At 42.4% G+C, this 18,183-nt stretch overlaps 1 protein-coding gene across 2 annotated transcripts; it reads right to left on the reverse strand.

The window, feature by feature from the left end:
* Positions 1-6,336: 6,336 nt before the first annotated feature.
* On the reverse strand, positions 6,337-16,073 carry ZNF846 (zinc finger protein 846). 2 transcript variants are annotated; one of them, XM_079115172.1, is made up of 2 exons: positions 16,050-16,073; positions 6,337-8,130 (listed from the first exon to the last, which is right to left on the reverse strand). In XM_079115172.1, the coding sequence occupies exon 2, from the start codon at positions 8,053-8,055 to the stop codon at positions 7,282-7,284; it is 774 nt and encodes a 257-aa protein (XP_078971298.1). In that variant the 5' UTR covers positions 8,056-8,130; positions 16,050-16,073; the 3' UTR covers positions 6,337-7,281. The 2 variants fall into 2 exon arrangements, with proteins under 2 accessions (XP_078971298.1, XP_078971297.1); XM_079115171.1 differs by lacking the exon at positions 16,050-16,073 and adding an exon at positions 8,784-8,862.
* Positions 16,074-18,183: the final 2,110 nt, after the last annotated feature.

The following is an 18,183-nucleotide window of genomic DNA, read 5'->3' on the forward strand; positions in this document are numbered from 1 at the left end:
TAAATATGCTCTATCGTAACTCACAGTTGCCAAGTTTAGGCCATGATACAGTTCTCATGTTGTTAAAATAACCTTGCACCTCTCACCTGATTTTTTTTCAGATAAAAAGGGGTGAGTGGAGAAAAGTTTGCGTGAATAGCCTGGTAGTGTGAGAGACCCCAATTTCATGGCTGTGGAAGAAGAGCCAGATCCCTTGCACCTGAGAATGGGAATTCCTTTAACTTAGGGAGGGATAGAGAGACCTAGATTTTCTTTTTCTTTCTAGATTCACTCCATGATTTGTTTCTTACTTTGATATTTGGGGTTTGGATGTATGCCCAAGCTTGCAGTCAGCTTAGCCTGTGACCCATGTTATAAAGTCAGCCAAAACACACAGCTCTGTACACCGTGCATATTGGAAAATCTGATAGTTTGCTCTCAGATTACAGTAGTAGGTTGCTGCTACCTCTTTGAGAGGTTACTATCTGCACTATTCTAAACATTGTCAGAATTTGATTTTGGTTTCCCAGGAGTCACCTGTTATGTGTCAGTCAACATCATTCACTTGCCTACTTTCTCCAGGCAATCCTGTGGTGGCAGGGAAATGCTTTGAGAACTATACTGAGGCAAAACAGCCTTTCAGACCCGAATAGCACTGCAGAAAGCTTTGAAAAGAATTCAAAGTGTAGCTCCATGGTAGAGCACTTGCCCAGTATGTGTGAGGCTCTGGGCCCAATCCCCAGTACTGCCCCCACACCAAAAGAATTCACATTGAAATAACTCACAGGTTCCCTATTGAGATTTACCTGCTTAACCTGAATCATTTGCCTGGTCATAGATATATCTACATTTCCCAAAGGATTTTTTTTTTTTTAAACCAAAAGCTTAGTAACATTCCAAACATCCACAGTATAATCCCAATTTGTTCACCATATGAGCAACAGTCTCAGAGTGCTGTGTGACAATTATCAAACAAAAGGCCAAATTAAGTGACTTTTGAGTCTCAAAAGAAGAATAGAAAGCTATGCAATAAAAACAGTCTTGTGCAGCATAGCAACCAAATATAGGCAACAATAGATCACATATGACTACATGCCATCTGGGCTGTTTCTCATAGGCCATGCCATCTAGGTTTGTGTAAGTATACTTTATGATGTTTGTGAAATGATGAGATCACCCAAAAAAAGTGCTGAGACTATAACTTAGTGGTAGGATACCCAGGTTTCAATCTCCAGTATCAGAAAAAAGAAAATTTTCTCAGATTTGGTGAACAACATAGGTGCAAGATGTTCAGTGAACAAAACATCTAAATAAAACCAATCTCAAAAATGTAGTGAAATTAAAAATAAAAAACCTTGAAAAAAGACTGAGAAAACTAATATGAATGCTTGTAGTAGAAAAATTCCATTAATTTCTGAACTGAAATCATAAATACCAAGAAGAATGTGGGAACATTTTTCAAGTACTTTAAAGGAAATTGAGGTCTTTGGGGGGCAGTATTGGGGATTGAACTTGGGGCACTCTACCACTGAGATGTACCCCACCCAGCCCCTCATCCTTTTTTTTTTGTTTTTGTTTTTGTTTTGTTTTGTTTTGTCTCTCTAAATTGCCCAGGCTGACTTTGAGCTTGCCATCCTGCCTCAGGCTCCTGAGTATCTGGGATTACAGGCATGCACCACCACAACTAGCTGCACTTGAATTCTTTATAAATGATCGTTGAAAGAATAAAACATCCTACAGGTATACAGATATCTCAATTTATGTATATCTAGTACATAAGACAAATACAACATAATAATGAGAGGTAAGCCAAGTTGATGCAAGTGTCAGTATTTCATTTCAGTAATACAATACTCCATGTAATCTAATAAGTTATGTATATTTTGATCACTAAAAAATATGCAGTTAGCAGGGCTGGGGTTGTGGCTCAGTAGTAGAACATTTGCCTTGCATGTGTGAGGCACTGGATTTGATTCCCAGCACCACATAAAAATTTAGTTGTGTCCAGCTGCAATATATATATATATATATATATATATATATATATATATATATATATATATATATGTAAGTGCATTACTGTGTGTGTGTGTGTGTGTGTGTGTGTGTGTGTGTGTATGTAATGAGGGAACTAGGAATTTAGCTCAGAGAGTACTTGCCTTAGCATGCAAGAAGTCCTTGGTCTGATGCCTAGTTCCACCCAAAAGAAGAAAGAAAAAGCAGAGACACAGTAAAAAAATACAGTAAATTAGAGTACTAATAAATGGTGGGTGATGGGTAGGTGAAAGGCAGATAATGGGCAGGCAAGAGGCAGGCAAATGGCAAATGAAAGGTGCCAGTCAGTGAGCAACCTGCACTCAAAAAGTAGTCAATATGCTGGCAGACTGCAGGTGCTCACAGTAGACAAATGGGGTAAACAGCAGGGGATTGAAAAGCAGCAAAAACTGCCTCATGAAGAAAGAGATATCCTCTGCTCGAAACCCAAGTTATGGAACGAAAAGGAACACAGCCTCCCTCTAGTCTGCCATCTTGGATCTCCAATAAATGGTTAAACAATTGAAAAGCACAGTGATAAAAGAAAAACAATAATGAAAAAAGAGACTAAACATAATAGAATTGAATCCCATTTGTAATCTGAAACATTCAATATAAATGATTTAAACATGCAAAATGAAAGATGAAGCATGACTAACTTATATGTTTCCTCCAAGAAACTCAATTAAGTGATGTAAGTGCATTAGTAGTAAATGACTTTAAACCCTCAGTGTCCATATCTGGAGGGCTATGGTGAATAGGCCTCTGAGACATAGGCTTACTGTGGCAGGTTGCACAGAGGGTCCTGTACTTTACATGCAGCATTCATTCTGGGATGCACAATCTGTTAATCTGGTTGGCACATGTGCTGAGGTGTCCCTCTTCTCGTGGACATCCTTTCAAAGTTAGATGTCCAAATTAGGGGGGCCAGCAAAGGAAATGCCTGGGCCAGAGCTCAAGGTCCTCTAGTGCTATGGTTTGAATATGATGTGTTTTTCAAGAGTTCATGCTTTGGAAGCTTGGTCTTTAGTGTGGAGGTGTTAAGAGGTGATGAGTCAGGTGTGGTGGCATACACCTGTATTTTCAGTTACGTAGGAGGCTGGGCAGGAGGATTACAAGTTTTAGGCCAGCCTGGGCAACTTAGTAAGCCCCTATCTCAAACTTTAAACAAAAAGAGGGGTTGTGCATGGATGGAGTTCAGAGGCAGAGTGCTAGTGTCTACATGTGCAAGGCCCTAAGTTGAAGTTTATAAGAAGCATTTTTTTGTACTTCTGGAGATTGAACTCGGTACCTCATGCCTGCAGGCAAGCACACTACCTGAGTCACATCCCTAGCCCAAGAAACATCTAACATTATGTGCATGTCAGTAATCCCCTGACTACCCAAATGCTACTGAATTTCGGGCAATAAAATATGTATATTTAGGTGGAGAACACAGCAGGAAGCAAGAACCTGGAAGTTGTGACCAGGCCCAAAGTCCTTTACTGACTGCATCAACCCCCTCTGAACCTGGTCAAATTTCACAGTGTTGACTTCATCTGCATAAGTCCAGGGGATGACATCATAGCTCTCCTGAGGACAGGGTACAGCGCTTGTGTCAACAGCATTAGTCTAGCTGTATGGTGCAGCAGGTTCTTCAGGGCAGATAGGGAGATGTGGTTTCCACAGAAGCAGAAGGTTCTAAGCTGGGAACAGCAACCCAGGGCTGGTGAGATGGCATTCAGCTGGGAGTCTGTGATATCACAAAACTCTAAGACCAGGGTCTCAAGGGTGTCTGCCACCTTCTCTAGCAGAACACAGAGGGGCTTGGGACTCATCTTTTTCACTGATAATTTGCTGAGATCCAGATGATTAGTGTGTGGACATGCAGCTAGATGCTTCATGTATAATTAAGTGGACTTGAAGTCAGAGAGAGAGTCTTTAAGGGGCTCTGGTTCAGGAGGATTTTATGTAGTGCTTTGTAAAGGAAGAAGACATCCTGCATGTAGAGTTCCTGGAAGCTTTCTTAAGTGAAGGCTGTATTTGTGGGAGAACCACCTATTTAGCAAGTGGTAGGTGAAGATGTGCCAACTCCTGCTGGTGAAACAAAATACATGAGGTTTCCTCAATCCTGCCCAGGTAAATAAAAACAAAACATTCCATTTTTTTCCCAACCCCAGGAAATATCCATTTACAGCTCCTGAACACAGACCAACAGCGGAGCACACATGACTTTATGGGAGAAGTAATCACTTATCTTTAGCTTCTCATGATACATACGAACCATGGCCTTTCTCCGCAAGACCCACATTGTGAGCTTGAAAATGAATTCATTTTTGGTGGGTTCATCCATCATGAGATCTATGAACACTCTCCAGTTCTGCTTTGCTCTCCTTTGGCTGCATTTCCCTCTTTTCTTTGGACACGTGGCCTCTTGTAAGCAGGCACCCACTGGGGCTCTGGACCCCATGACTGGGAAGTGCTGAGTCATGCTCCAAAAATCCAGTACTTGCAGTTTCCACTGCCTGGGGTGAACCTTTTGGGCAAGCAGCATATCCAGCCCATCCAACATGATTTTTAAAAAAATTTTCTTTAGTTGTTGATGGACCTTTATTGTATTTATATACAGTGCTGAGAATTGAATCCAGTGCCTCACATGCTAGGCAAGAGCTCCACCACTGAGCTATACAACTCCAGGCCCCAAAATGTCTTTTAAGGCACATTTCATGTCTTCATCAGGGACTCAAGGGAGGTAGGCCAAGGGGCAGGACAGCACCATCTTCTTCAGCATTTCCACGTGATCCCCTTTAAAGCTGCTTTGTACAATTGTAGAATGAGTACCCTGGTCAGGTACTCCAGAATGGAGATGGGCAAGGCCTCATTGCTTAGCAGGTTCTGTATCACCAAGTCCTGGAGTGTGGGGATGGGCTGGATGTTTATTCTGCTGAATTCTATCTGGATGTCTGGACATGGCTGGCAGGGCATTCTGAGTATCAGCAGGGCCAGGCAGTGACTCCTGGCTCCAGGATTTGTGAGCAGAATGAAAATTTTATTATGGGCTTTTTGTCTTGTGTTCTAATATATACATATTCCTCTGAAATTTCCTCTTCATTTGTGTATATTCTACATATTTTTGTGATTGCCATAAAGATTAAACATAATATCCTAATGCCTATTGCATTATACCAGTCCCATACTTCCCTCTTGCTATCCTCAGTATAATATTGTGGTAAATTCTACTTAGAAGGTATTTTTAAAACAATTAAACAGTAAAATGTAAAACATCCACAGAAAATTGAGGGCTTAGGTGCCTTGAGAATAAGACACACAGAAAAGTAATCTCATTTTTCTATCATTCATTTCAATTTGTTCATTTATTTCAAAAATGAGTTATCTTATATGCAATTATAATACCACCTATCTTCTCCAAATTTTTCAAATTTGTAGTTTATCCTTTCAGCAAGGACAATGAATATTTTCTGCATCTCTAAAGATAGGTGCATTTACTAAAAACATTCCTACATTTTTGCATTCATACAGCTCCTTTGCAGTGTGAATTTTCATATTTAGTAAGAGTTGAACACTTCCCTCATTCTCTACAATCACAATTCCTCTCCAGTATGAATTATTAAGTTCATTAAAGGATAAAAGGAAAAATAACAAGTGTTTCCCTGTGTGTGTGTGTGTGTGTGTGTGTGTGTGTGTGTGCACGCACACATGTAAGCATGCCCATATTCCTTCTTTTAAAAAAATTTTTGTTGGCACTGAGAATTGAATCTAGGAGCACTCTATCACTGAGCTATATCCCCAGCTATGTTGCTGAGGCTGGCCTCAGACTTGTGATTCTCCTCCTAAGCCTCCAAAGTCACTGGGATTAAAGGCATGGGCCACCTTTGTGAGATTTTAACATATGAGGCAGAACTAAAGCTTTCTTGCATCTTACCTGTATAGGGTTTCTCTCCATTCCTGTTGAGTCATTTAGCAGTATCAGGAGAATATTTAGCATTTCTTAAAGTTGTGAGGTTTCTTACACATGACACTGTCAAATACTTCTGAAGGTTCTCCCAGATATTTGCATACACAGCTGATATCTCCGTGTGTATATCTGTGTGTGTGTGTGTGTGTGTGTGTGTGTGTGTGTGTGTGTGGTGCCAGGGATGGAACCCAGAGCCTCATGCATTCTAGGCACTCTACACTGAGCTACATCCCCAGTCAATCACTGAGTCCTTAAAATGATATGAGGAAGGAAGGGTTTTCCTGCAGACTTCACATTTGTAAGGTTCTATATTTGTGAATTCCCATGTGGATATTAGTACCTAATCACTAAGTAAAATTTTACCATATTTCTTAGGCTGGCCCTGGTGGCATCTGCCTGTAGTCCCAAATACTCAGGAGGCTGAGACATGAGGAATGCTTCAGTCCAGGAAATTGACACCAGCCTGGGCAACATGGCCAGATTCCATCTCAAAAACAAAAAACCACATTTCTTACAAAAGAGTTTTTTAGTGTGGGTTGTTATGTACTATGAAAGCATGTAAAATATTTTAAGGCTGTATCTTACCCTTATTTCAATTGGGCTTCACAGTAAATTTAGATATGTAAGATAACAATGTTGGAAAAGAAAGCAGGGTTTTCCCATGTCTTACTCCAGATGTTTTCCCTTTCAAATGTGAGCTCCCGCACACTGGGTAAGGAAGAACTGCAGCTCTCCTGTGTTCCTCACGTTAATGGGACTTCTGTCCATGGTAGTTTGAAATCCATTATGGGAGGCATGAGCACTGAGTTAACTTATAGTCTTTATTTCATAAGGGCTTTTTCAGGTGTATTTAGGTGTCAACACTAAGGTTTTAGGAACATTTTATGTTTTTTTTCACATGCCTTAGTTCTTAGATGTTTAGTAAGTGCTGAAGAGTGAAGTTTTTCCCACATTCCTTATATTCATATGGCTTCACTCCACTGTGAGTTCGCCTGTGAACATTAAGGCATGTGGAATAATGGAAGGCTTTCCCACATTGTTTACATTCATAGGGCTTTTCCCCAGTGTGAGTTCACATGTGCATGTTAAGATTTGTGGACCAGGCAAATGCCTTCCCACATTGTTTACATTCATAGGCCTTTTGTCCAGTGTGTGTTCTTAAATGTGTACTAAGACCTGATGGTTGAGTGAAGGCTTTCCCACATTCCTTGCATTCATATGGTTTCTCTCCAGTGTGAGTCCTTATGTGCTGATTAAGCATTGAGGAATTATTAAAGGCTTTCCAACATTCCTTACACTCATAAGGTTTTTCTTCATTGTGTTCGTATGTGTAAAACAAGACCTGAGGAACGAGTAAATGTTTTCCCACATTCCTTACATGTATATGGCTTCTCTCCACTGTGAATCTTCCCATTTTTTGTGAGGTATGAGGAATGAATAAAAGCTTTCCCACATTCCTTACATTCATATGGTTTTTCTCCAGTGTGAATTTGTATGTGCAAAATAAGTCCTGTGGATCGAGTGAAGGCTTTCCCACATTCCATACACACATAAGACTTCTTTCCACTGTGAGTTCTTATATGATCTGTGAGGAAGGAGGAATGGGTGAAGGCTTTCCCACATTCTTTACATTCATATGGTTTTTCTCCAGTGTGAGTTCTCATATGTAATTGAAGTCCTGTGGACTGAGTGAAGACTTTACCACACTCTTTACAGACATAGGGCTTCTCTTCATGGTGAATTATTTCATGTCTTATAAGGTATGAAGAATGACTGAAGGCTTTCCCGCATTCCTTACATGCATAGTGTTTTTCTCTAACATGAGATCTCATTTGCACTTTAAGGAATGACTGATTGAGAAAAGTTCTCCAACAATCTTTGTAGTCATACAATTTGTCTTGTGTATGAGTTTTCTTCTGCCAAGTAGTATTTAGAATCTGGTTGAAGGTTTTATGTTGTACACACTTAATTTTCTCCCCAACATGGTTTCTTTTAGACAGAAAATGAATTAAGTTCTTTTTAAAGGGTTTTCCACTCTGTTTATCCTTAGATGTTTTCTCTCTAATGTGAGTTCTCAAATGAGTCATAAGAAGTAAGTGTTCACTGAAGACTTTTCCACAATGGTTACAGCCATAGAGTTTCTCTGCAGCAGTGTTTCTTTCCTGTATATTAAGAGATGAATGATAAATAAAGAGTTTTTTACATTTGGTATAGTAATGTCTTCCCCATCACACATTTCTGTATTAGAAATATTATCATGACTGAACAGTTTGCCATTTCTACTATGTATACAGAATTACTACCCTGCTTTTGCAGTTTGTTTTGTTTTGTGTGGTTGCTGGAGATCTAATCTAGGGCTTTGAGCACTGAGCTCAAAGTAATCCCCAGCCCTGAGTTACCTGATACTAAATAATCTGAGACCAAGAGCCTGTATAGCTTCTTTAACTTTCACAGAGCTTCTTAAAGATTGTGTTTGATAATTACTATATTAATGTCTGATAAAAATTATGTATCAAAAATATAATACATAAAATGCAATACATAAAATGCATTTTAATGTCAGGTATAACTAATTAGAACAAATAAAAAAGGAATTCAAGTAAAAAATGAAATACATGAGTTATATGTGGATTTTTTTTGAGCTCTGAGAAGAAATAGGTTTGACGTAAGTTTAGAGTGGTCCCTTAATTCATGATATTTAGAGAATCTCTCACATACTCTGCTTTCTTTCAGTAAATGCCATTTGATTCATATAATCTCATGGATTTTTGCTTCTGGTTCTAATGTGGAAGATTTTGTTACTAGGAAATCTTACCAATTGTATTCCATTTGATGTTTCTTCTGCACAAATGTCTTGAAGCTGTGCAGAATCTTTGGTATTGAGTTTCAAATCCAAATCTAAAATAAAGTGGGAAAATATAGTTTTGGAGAAAAAATGTGGGATAAAGTTGTTTAAAAGCATATGGCAGTCAGGTTCAGTAATGCATACCTGTAACCCCATCAGCTTGGAAGGCTGAGGCAAGAGGATCACAAGTTTGAACCCATCCTCAAAAACTTAGCAAGGCCCTAAGCAACTTACTGAAAGCCTGTCTCAAAATAAAAAAAAGCAGAATCCAAGATGGTGAACTAGAGGGAAGCTACATTCCTCGTTGCTCTGTAACTTGGGTTTCAAGCAGAGGATACTTGTTTCTCTGTGAGGCAGTCTTAGCTGTTTATAGATCTCCTGCTCTTTACCCTGTTTGTTCCACGATCACCTGCAGTCTGCCAGCATATTGACTACTTTTTGAGTGCAGATTGCTCACTGACTGGTGCCTATCATCTGCCAATTTGCCTGCCTCTTGCCTACCCATCGCCTGCCTTTCACCTACCCATCATCCCCCACCGTAGGGCCACCTGCCAATTGTCCACTGGTAGCCAGAAGACTGACTGCAGACCACCAGTGGATCTCCAGCTACCTGCTGTTGCCTGGAAGTCCACTGTCACAGTACCTGCAGGTTTAGTTACACGTGGCTGCTGCCATCTTGAGACAACAGCCAGAACCTGTAGGACCCCTGGCTGTACTGACTGAGCCCGTCTCCAGGACCCCTCAGCCTGACTGACCACACCCTGCCTCCAGGACCCCCGGCTGACCATATCCACACCCTGAGCTACAGCTCTCCATTTGCCAACACATTTGGAAGCCAGAGGGGCCTTCTTGGGCTATCCTGGAAGCAGTAGCTCCCATCTTTAGATGGGGTGAATTCCATCCTGTGATGCCTGTGGAGACTGGAAGCTCATTGTCAGGTACCTCTCATGCATCAGGCTACTAAAGACTGGGAGGTTTGAATACTATATGACTGTTAGAGTGTCACCAACTGGTGGGACACAAAGTGAAACATGCACCACACTCTACTTGCTTGGACAGAAAGGGCCTTTATTACAGGAAGAACACTCACTTATGTACAGTTAACAAACCAATCCGAAACTTGTTGCCAAGGGGAAGTAAGTCTTGGGATATTACTATTGGTAGCTTAGGCATGGTCTGACAGGGATAGCCAGTGTGCTCATCTTCCTGTTTACAGCGAGAGACAAACTACACGCCCACTGGCACGGTGCCAGCCGCCATGTTAGCTTGGTCTTAGCTTGGTCTTTGTGGCGTGACCCCGGGCGTCGCCCGCCACATCTCCCCCTTTCTGTTTATAAAAGAGACCGTGCCTGTCTTAGGTTGTCCAGGATGGAGCCGCATCCTTACCCGTCATCGGGTATTGAAGTCTAAATCCTTCAATCCCTGTCTTAGGTTGGTATGGGCTCCTCCCGAATCTTACCTGTCATTGACTACTGCTCTAGCATATTTAGCCAGACTTGAGGGGAGGTTCCCACATCTATAGCGACCAAAGCTTGGCGAATGATAGCTGTCTCTCTTTGTTGACGTCTATGTACCTTATATAAACACCAGATACACAGGATAGATATAACACACAATAGACCACCAAGGGACAAAAATCCAAACCAACCTTTTCCCCATTGGACAACAGACTGGACAAAGGAAGGTAATTGGTGTACAGAGGCCACCTCCACTTGGGTACTGTTAACAGCAAAAATTTGAGATCTTAGGGTAAATGTAAGGTTGCCAAACTTAGAGTTCCAGGTTCCATTAAGATACATGGATAGACTTTTGGATAGATTAGTGGCTAAACTTAAGTTTTGATATTCTACAGAAGTTATACACATGGCAGATAAATAACACATCCCACTGACATCAAATGAGTAATGATGTCTAATTGTTCTTCTATTAAGTCCACTCTCTGGTTGATCAACAGAATTCCAGCTCACAGCTGTTGATTGATCTCTGAATAGTCAAGGCAGAGGTGGTGTGTTCTGACAAACTATTGACTGCTTCTGCCATAGGAATTATGGTGGCCAAGGCAGCAGCAGCTGTGGTGACAGCAGCAGGAGAGACAGCGATTGCAGTTACTATAGCAGCGGTGATGCCAAAGTCTCTCTTGGATCTGAGTAGAACAGACAGCTCATCCTCTTGGGTTTGTACTGGCATAGGAAGGTAGGTAGGGATGCGTATCATGACAGCTATGGGGAAATGGGTTGCATTCCCACATTCTGTAAGAAAATAAGAACTTTCTAGACAAGTAAGGTGGCTACCATTAGTAGTAGCTTTGGATACAAGGAACATGAAGGGAGGCCTGACACATACAGGTGTAGGAGGGAAGGCATGTTCCTTAGTACAATTTTGTACTTGGACTGTAGATTCAAAGGAAGCAGGCATATTTTGTATATACGTGCAATTCTTTAGAACTCCTCCTAGAATCATAGATAAGGCCGAAATATCTGCATACACTCCAAATGAATTGCAGAGGAGCCAAACATCAAAAGGATCTGGAGTGATAGATTGTGTGGGGTTTTGTTTAGTAAAGTTATATGCCTGGAGGGTCTCATTTTTATAAGTAAGAAAATTAGGAGAAAAGGTGAAGGAATGTCCTTGATCAATAAACACAGGTGGGGTTCTTGACTGACATCCAGCAGCCCTCAGAATCAAGATTTTAAAAATTTAAAATGAACAAGGCAACAGATAATTTGTCTTTTGGGGATCTGTATGATGCCCCATTCCCCCTTTTTGTTTATAAAGCATGTTTTTAAGTGTTAAATGGGCACGCTCAACAATGCTTTGTCCAGTAGGATTATAGGGAATTCCTGTGACACGTTGAATACCAAAGGTGGAACAAAATTGTTTAAAGGCCTGAGACGTATATCCAGGACCATTATCTGTTTTAATTTGTAACAACAAACAGTAACCAAGCAAATAAAAGCAATAAAAATACTAACACAACTAACACTTTAAACACATTCATTTACTATAGGACGTCCTTTACTGTCTCTCCGGACAAGCTTCTGTTAAGTTCCCTCACTAGGGGAGCCTTCCATTAAAACCTTTTTTCTGTCTCTCGGGACAGCCTTCTGTTAAACCTTAAGGCCACTGTTTCCTCAAATAGGGAAACCTTCTAGTTAATTACGCTATTGAAACTGTCTTTTACTTACTTATCCTTGTGGTGCTGATTCTCCTGACTCTGAAGCAGCAAGGGAAGACCAGCTTGAATCTGAAGTGCCAGTCACTTGGGTGTGAACAGCCACTTCTTCTGGGAGCCCCTTCACCTTCCCCAGGGTGACCTGGGGTATTCTGCTCTCCATTTGAGAAGGAGCTGTTCTTCCTTCTGACCCTGAACTGCTGGATGGAAGATGAAGCCGCTCCAAGCTCAAGGCGCTGCTCCGGGATGCCAGAGCCACCGCAATCCCAGACGAGCGCCCAACAGGCAAAATGGTGAAGTCCGCTCCACCCGAAGACTCGCCTCCCCCCAACAGTAGCCGCTTCAACCAGGGGAGAGAGGCCTCCCGGAGCCCCCGAAAACACCTGGTTCACTCTGGAGGTCCAAACCACCATGCTCTCCCCGGAGTCCACTGCCGAAAAGTCCTCCAGACCCTGACAAAAGATGATGCTCTCTATGTGGGGCCCAGCACCACTCTCTGGCCAGTGGTCACCCACAGTAGCCACGCTCCTGACTGGGGGGCCCAGCCGAAGCGTCCCCGCGGTGTCGCACCTCCCGGCGCGGGAGCAGTGTGGCTGGGGCTGAGGGGCGCGGGCTCGTGGAGCTTCTGGGGCGACGGTGGTGGCGGCACCTCGCGCTTCCCGCCGAGGTCAGGCGGCCCCGGAGGCCGTATGCTGGACAGGAGCACTAGGCGGGCCGGGAGGGAGGCTGACCCGGCGTCCAGGGGGCTGCCGGCAGCAGCAGCAGCGGCAGCAGCAGCAGCAGCAGCAGACACAGCAGGAGGAGCGGCGGCGGCCACCGCGGGGCGCGCGACGAGGCCATGGTGGTGGCACCCGCCCGCGCTCACATGCCCGGCACGCGGGGAGGGCGCGGGGCTGCGTGGGTCGAGGGAAGCCGGCGGCCTCTGCTACGCCAGCCTGGGGAAGTGAGCGGAGTGAGGCTGCGAGTGCGCTCCCTACCTCAAAAGTTGTGGGAGCCGAGGGAGGGCGGCCAGGGCCTGGCAGGCGCTCAGCTCAGAGGCCCAGAGGCTGCGCGCCTCACAGGGACCACACCAAGTCCAAGGCCTACGGCTCAGTCATCCAGAAGTGTGAGGACTGCGGGAAGTTCACGCACACGGGGAACTTCAAGCGGCACATCCGCATCCACATGGGCGAGAAGCCGTTCTCGTGCAGGGAGTGCAGCAAGGCCTTCTCTGACCCCGCCGCGTGCAAGGTGCACGAGAAGACACACAGCCCCTTGAAGCCCTACGGCTGCGAGGAGTGTGGCAAGAGATACTGGCTCATCAGCCTGCTGAACCTGCACAAGAAGCGGCACTTGGGCGAGGGGGCTACCGCTGCAAGGACTGCGGCAAGCGGCAACCTCAAGCAGCACCAGCTGGTGCACAGCGGGGAGAAGCCCTACCAGTGCGACTACTGTGGCCGCTCCTTCTCCGACCTCACGTCCAAGATGCACCACCTGGAGACCCACCACACCGACAAGGAGCACAAGTGCCCTCACTGCGACAAGAAGTTCAACCAGGTGGGGAACCTGAAGGCGCATCTGAAGAGCCACATCCCTGTACGGGCCACCAAATGTCGCCGACCAGCGGGACACAAAGTGAAAGACGCACCACACTCTACTTGCTTGGAGGAAAGGACCTTTATTACAGGAAGAACACTCACTTATATACAGTTAACAAACCAATCAGAAACTTGTTGCCAAGGGGAAGTAAGTCTTGGAATATTACTATTGGTAGCTTAGGCATGGTCTGACAGGGATAGCCAGTGTGCTCATCTTCCTGTTTACAGCGAGAGACAAACTACACGCCCACTGGCGCTATGCTAGCTGCCATCTTAGCTTGGTCTTAGTTTGGTTTTTGTGGCATGACCCCTGGCGTCACCTGCCACATATGAGTATAGATTTTTTCTTCTCCTTTTTGAAAATAAAAAAGCGAGGGACTGGGGATATAGCTCAGTGGCAAAATTCCCTAGGGCTCAATCTCCAGGACCCATAAATAAATAAATAAATAAATAAATAGCATATGGCAAGCCAGACACAGTAACACATGCCTACAATTCCAGTTATTCAGGAGGCTGAGGCAGGAGGATTACAAATTCAAGGCCAGTCTCAGCAACTTAGTGAGATCCTGTCTTAAAACTTAAAAAACAAAAATGGATATGACCCAGAAATGGCACAGAATATGACAGTGGGCAACTTTAAGGCTCCCTCTCACCACAAGAAAAACGACAAGTTCAGAAAAGCTATCAGAATCAAGGGTTGCAGAACTGTGGAATCTAATCTGAAACTTGTAGCCACCACAGAAACATTTAAGGAAGAAAGAGTGGCAGCATTTCACTAGAAATCTGTGGCATTTTAAATTGCCTGCCTACCACCCACTCTCCAGATCAGCTGCAGCTGTGTAGATGGCAGTATGCACTCCTTGTGGAAGTTGCTAGTGCCAAAAGGAGCAACAACCACCTTATTCTCAAAGAATTGTTATCAGGTGATTTGACTTGTCTGCAGTTTCTTCAAGTACAAGGGTTTGGTTTTATTTCACCAATTCACAAAAATAATAGAAACTGTCCCTGAAAGTCAATTCATTGGGATTACTAGAATAAAGAAAATAAATCAATTTTCTCAAACATGATGAAAGAGCTAACAGAATCCATAAACAAAGAACGAAAGGAAATCAGAAGAATTTTTCTCAACAAGTAGTGATTACCAATAATGACACAGGTAATATTAAAAAGAACCAAATGACTACTTAGGAGGCTAAGGCATGAAGATTCCAAGTTTGATGCCAGCCTTAGCAACTTAACAAGACCCTGTCTCAAAAAATAATAAATTAAAAGGTCTGGGGATTTAGCTCTGTGGTAGAGTGCCTCTAGATTAAATTCCCAGTAACACACACACACACACACACACACAAAAAAAAAAAAAAAAAAAAAAAAAAAACAAAAACTGTAGGCAATTTACCAAGTAACACTATTCTGGAAAGTTGAGGCTGACAGTAAGTGAAAAAGATAATACAATCAAGAAAACTATCTAAGAAGACACTAGCAAAGGAGTAACATACAAAAAATTAAGCTTTCAAATAAGCCAGAGATCTTCCTGAGAACAGAAAAATATTGATAAGATTGATGAAAATTTAAAGGTAACAGAAGTTGAAGGTACCCAAGGAAACTCAGAAACCAGTGGTCTTAGTCTTCTCAGGAAAAGAGTACACCCTGAATTTACACAGTGATATTTGCAATGTACCATGTTTCCCAGATTAGCAAGTCCTCTTCATAATACCATATTTGCTTGTGAACACACCCTGCAGAGTCCCTCCCCTCCTGTCCTCAGCTTTCCCCTCTGTCCAACTGAAAGATGAGATTGGATTTATATAATTTGGATCTTTCTTGAAGGAAAACACACAATGAGGACTGGGTAAAACATGACAGTCATCTCTGTAAACCAAGAAATCAACACCTCTGCTTACAGGACTTCTGAAAATGATCAAGTCTAACCTTGCAAACAGCAAACGAATCATGCAGCACTTCTAATAATGTAGCAAAGTTATTTTAAAAGGAACAAAAATATAAGCACATTCTCTCCATGTGCCCTCAAATGACTGGGGAGCTCTAAGACCTAAAATCCATGAATTTTACTGATATTTAAAGGTTTACAGTTTTTATCAGTCATTTATTTAATGAAGTCTTCACTTACATGGGTAATCCTCTGTCTGCATGATAATGCCCATTGGCCAGGGTCTATGTCTGTGCTCGTGTGGCGGAGGAGGAGGGGGCACACTGGAGACTGGACCCAGGAGCACTCTATCACTGAGCTACATCCCCAGTTCTTTTTATTTTTTTAAGATAGCATGCATCTCACTAAGTTGCTGAGGTTGGTTATGAACTTTTGATCCTCCTCCCTCAGCCTCCCAAGTTACTGGGATTACAGGTATATGCTACCACACCTGGCTATGTCCATGTTTTTTTTTTTTAAATCACAGTATTCCCATCTGACAGTGAGCATTTAAGAAACACTCATTTCATAAAGGGCTCAGTGGAGAAATGATGCCTTACCCAATGTAACAAGATTCCTGTAGTTCTCCAGCATCACATCTCTGTAGAGAGTTCTCTGTGTTTGATCCAACAAAGTCCATTCCTCCTGGGTAAAGTCCACAGTCACATCCCCAAAGGTCACTAAATACTAAACCATCAAATACATCCTGGCTTTAGCTAATTACCATCTTCTTTGGTGTCCCAAGAAAGGTCACAAGGGACTGAGGAACCACAAGTCTATGGCACTGTTGGGTCTCAGATCTTTTCTCTTCTCTACCTATCATTGCTGTCTGGTAAATCCATTTGGTCACATGGATTACCAGTATAACTGACCCATGTCTAAATACACCATATCACAACACTACTATGGATTTTCATCTTATTCATCCTCTATTTTTAGGTCATAGTTGGCATTGAAGACATTGCAGCATTCTATAAAGTCTGGTAAATGACACACACACTCCTTCAGATTAGATACCTTCATCACTTTCTTATGACGTTATGTAACACTTGGAAAACAAGCCAACAAGCATGACTGAAGATCAGAAAAAAATTAATAAAAGGGCTGGGGATGTAGTTTAGGAACACCGCTTATGCTTAGCCTGTGTGGGGCCCTGGGTTTGATCCCTAGCACAAAAATAAAAAAGAAAGAATTAGGAAATATTGAGATAAAAGAGTCATTGCCAATATAATCCCTATAAAACCTAATGGTATAGTTCCTGGAGAAACTCACCTGGGAGCACACTCATTCCTGAGGAGTGCCCTAACTATGTAAGATGCTTACATCCATGAGAAGAGGATGAGGCCACCTGATGGAAATATGCACGACATCTTAAAGAAAGGATTACTTTCCACTTGCCTGAGAAGAATCCATCAGTAACCCGGTCATCATCCTTGCTTCCTTGAGGTTCCTCTCATAAAGACAGAAAGGATCCTGAGAAAGATATCTTAGAGAAAAGAAAAATGGCATGAAATTTCAAGTCTTTCCTCAATAGCAACAATCACATGCCAAAGTACTATTTCACATAACACAGAGAACAAACTAAACACACTAGTTCCATACCACACCAAAGTGGTTCTGAGTTACCTCGAGTAAAAAAAAGGGATATCTACATCTTGCCACCTTTGAAGTGGAGATTAATTTCATTTTCTAGTTATACAAATTAAAGCATAGACAGGCAGAGCTGTTTATTTGCCAGACATGACAACATTCACAGATGGTTATCCCCTCAAAAAAAAAAAAAAAAAAAAAAAAAAAAAAAAAAAAAAAACACACACACATGCACTCCTTTTTGCATTTTAAATTCCAGAAACCTAATCTGTAGACACCCTGGTTCACTTCAATATCTTCTAGGCCTGCTGTGTAACCACTCCTGAGCAATGGATCGGTCATCTGTGAAGGAACCTCACAAAGTAGATGATCTGAAAAGAATATCAACACGGACTCAACACATGAGTCCGATCAATGGTTGCCATCCTGTGGCACTGAAATCCTAAACATTCCTTTTTTTGCTCAGAAGAATCTTGGGAATTTAAATTAATAGGTTGATCTTGATTTCTCAGTACATTACTGTCCAGGTAGCTGGGTTAATAACATCAGTCACTAAGCCTCAGATGTTTCTCCTTGACCATGAAATATTACTCATTGGCCCCCTCTGCAGATAAGACAAGCACCAGCCATTAAAGCTGTCTAACACTATTCTGGGCAAACATTAACAACAACAATTGACATTTAATTAGCACCTGCTTGGGCTTCTACATTTATAACATCCTTTAAATGTCCTAACAACTCTACAAATTTGGTCTAAGTATTGTTGATTCATAGCTGAGAATGCTGAGGATCTGACAGAATCAGTAATTATTCTGCATTCTCCAGCTAGGAAGCGATGGGCCAGGATTAGATGACAGGTTAATGTGTCAAAAGCCTTATCTCCTGGATTGTTATCCCTGATGTGACTAGAATTCAGTCCAGACCTCTGCTAGGCATATGAAGAACACAAATACATATACAAAAGTCTTTATGAAATTTGGAAGGTCCCAGATGTACTCTGCTGGAGCTTGGATGGACTTGAAACCTTTGCTTTTCCTATAACCAATCAGCAAATATTAATTAAGGTCCTTCACTGTGGCAGGCCAGGTATCAGGTGCTGACCAG

The sequence above is a fragment of the Sciurus vulgaris genome (genome assembly GCF_902686455.1).
Source record: "Sciurus vulgaris genome assembly, chromosome: 16".
In the NCBI taxonomy this organism is placed as follows: Eukaryota; Metazoa; Chordata; class Mammalia; order Rodentia; family Sciuridae; genus Sciurus; species Sciurus vulgaris.

What these genes read in the sequence shown, in the direction of transcription:
- ZNF846 (XM_079115172.1), bottom strand. Translation starts at nt 8,055, where the DNA reads ATGACTCATTTGAGAACTCACATTAGAGAGAAAACATCTAAGGATAAA.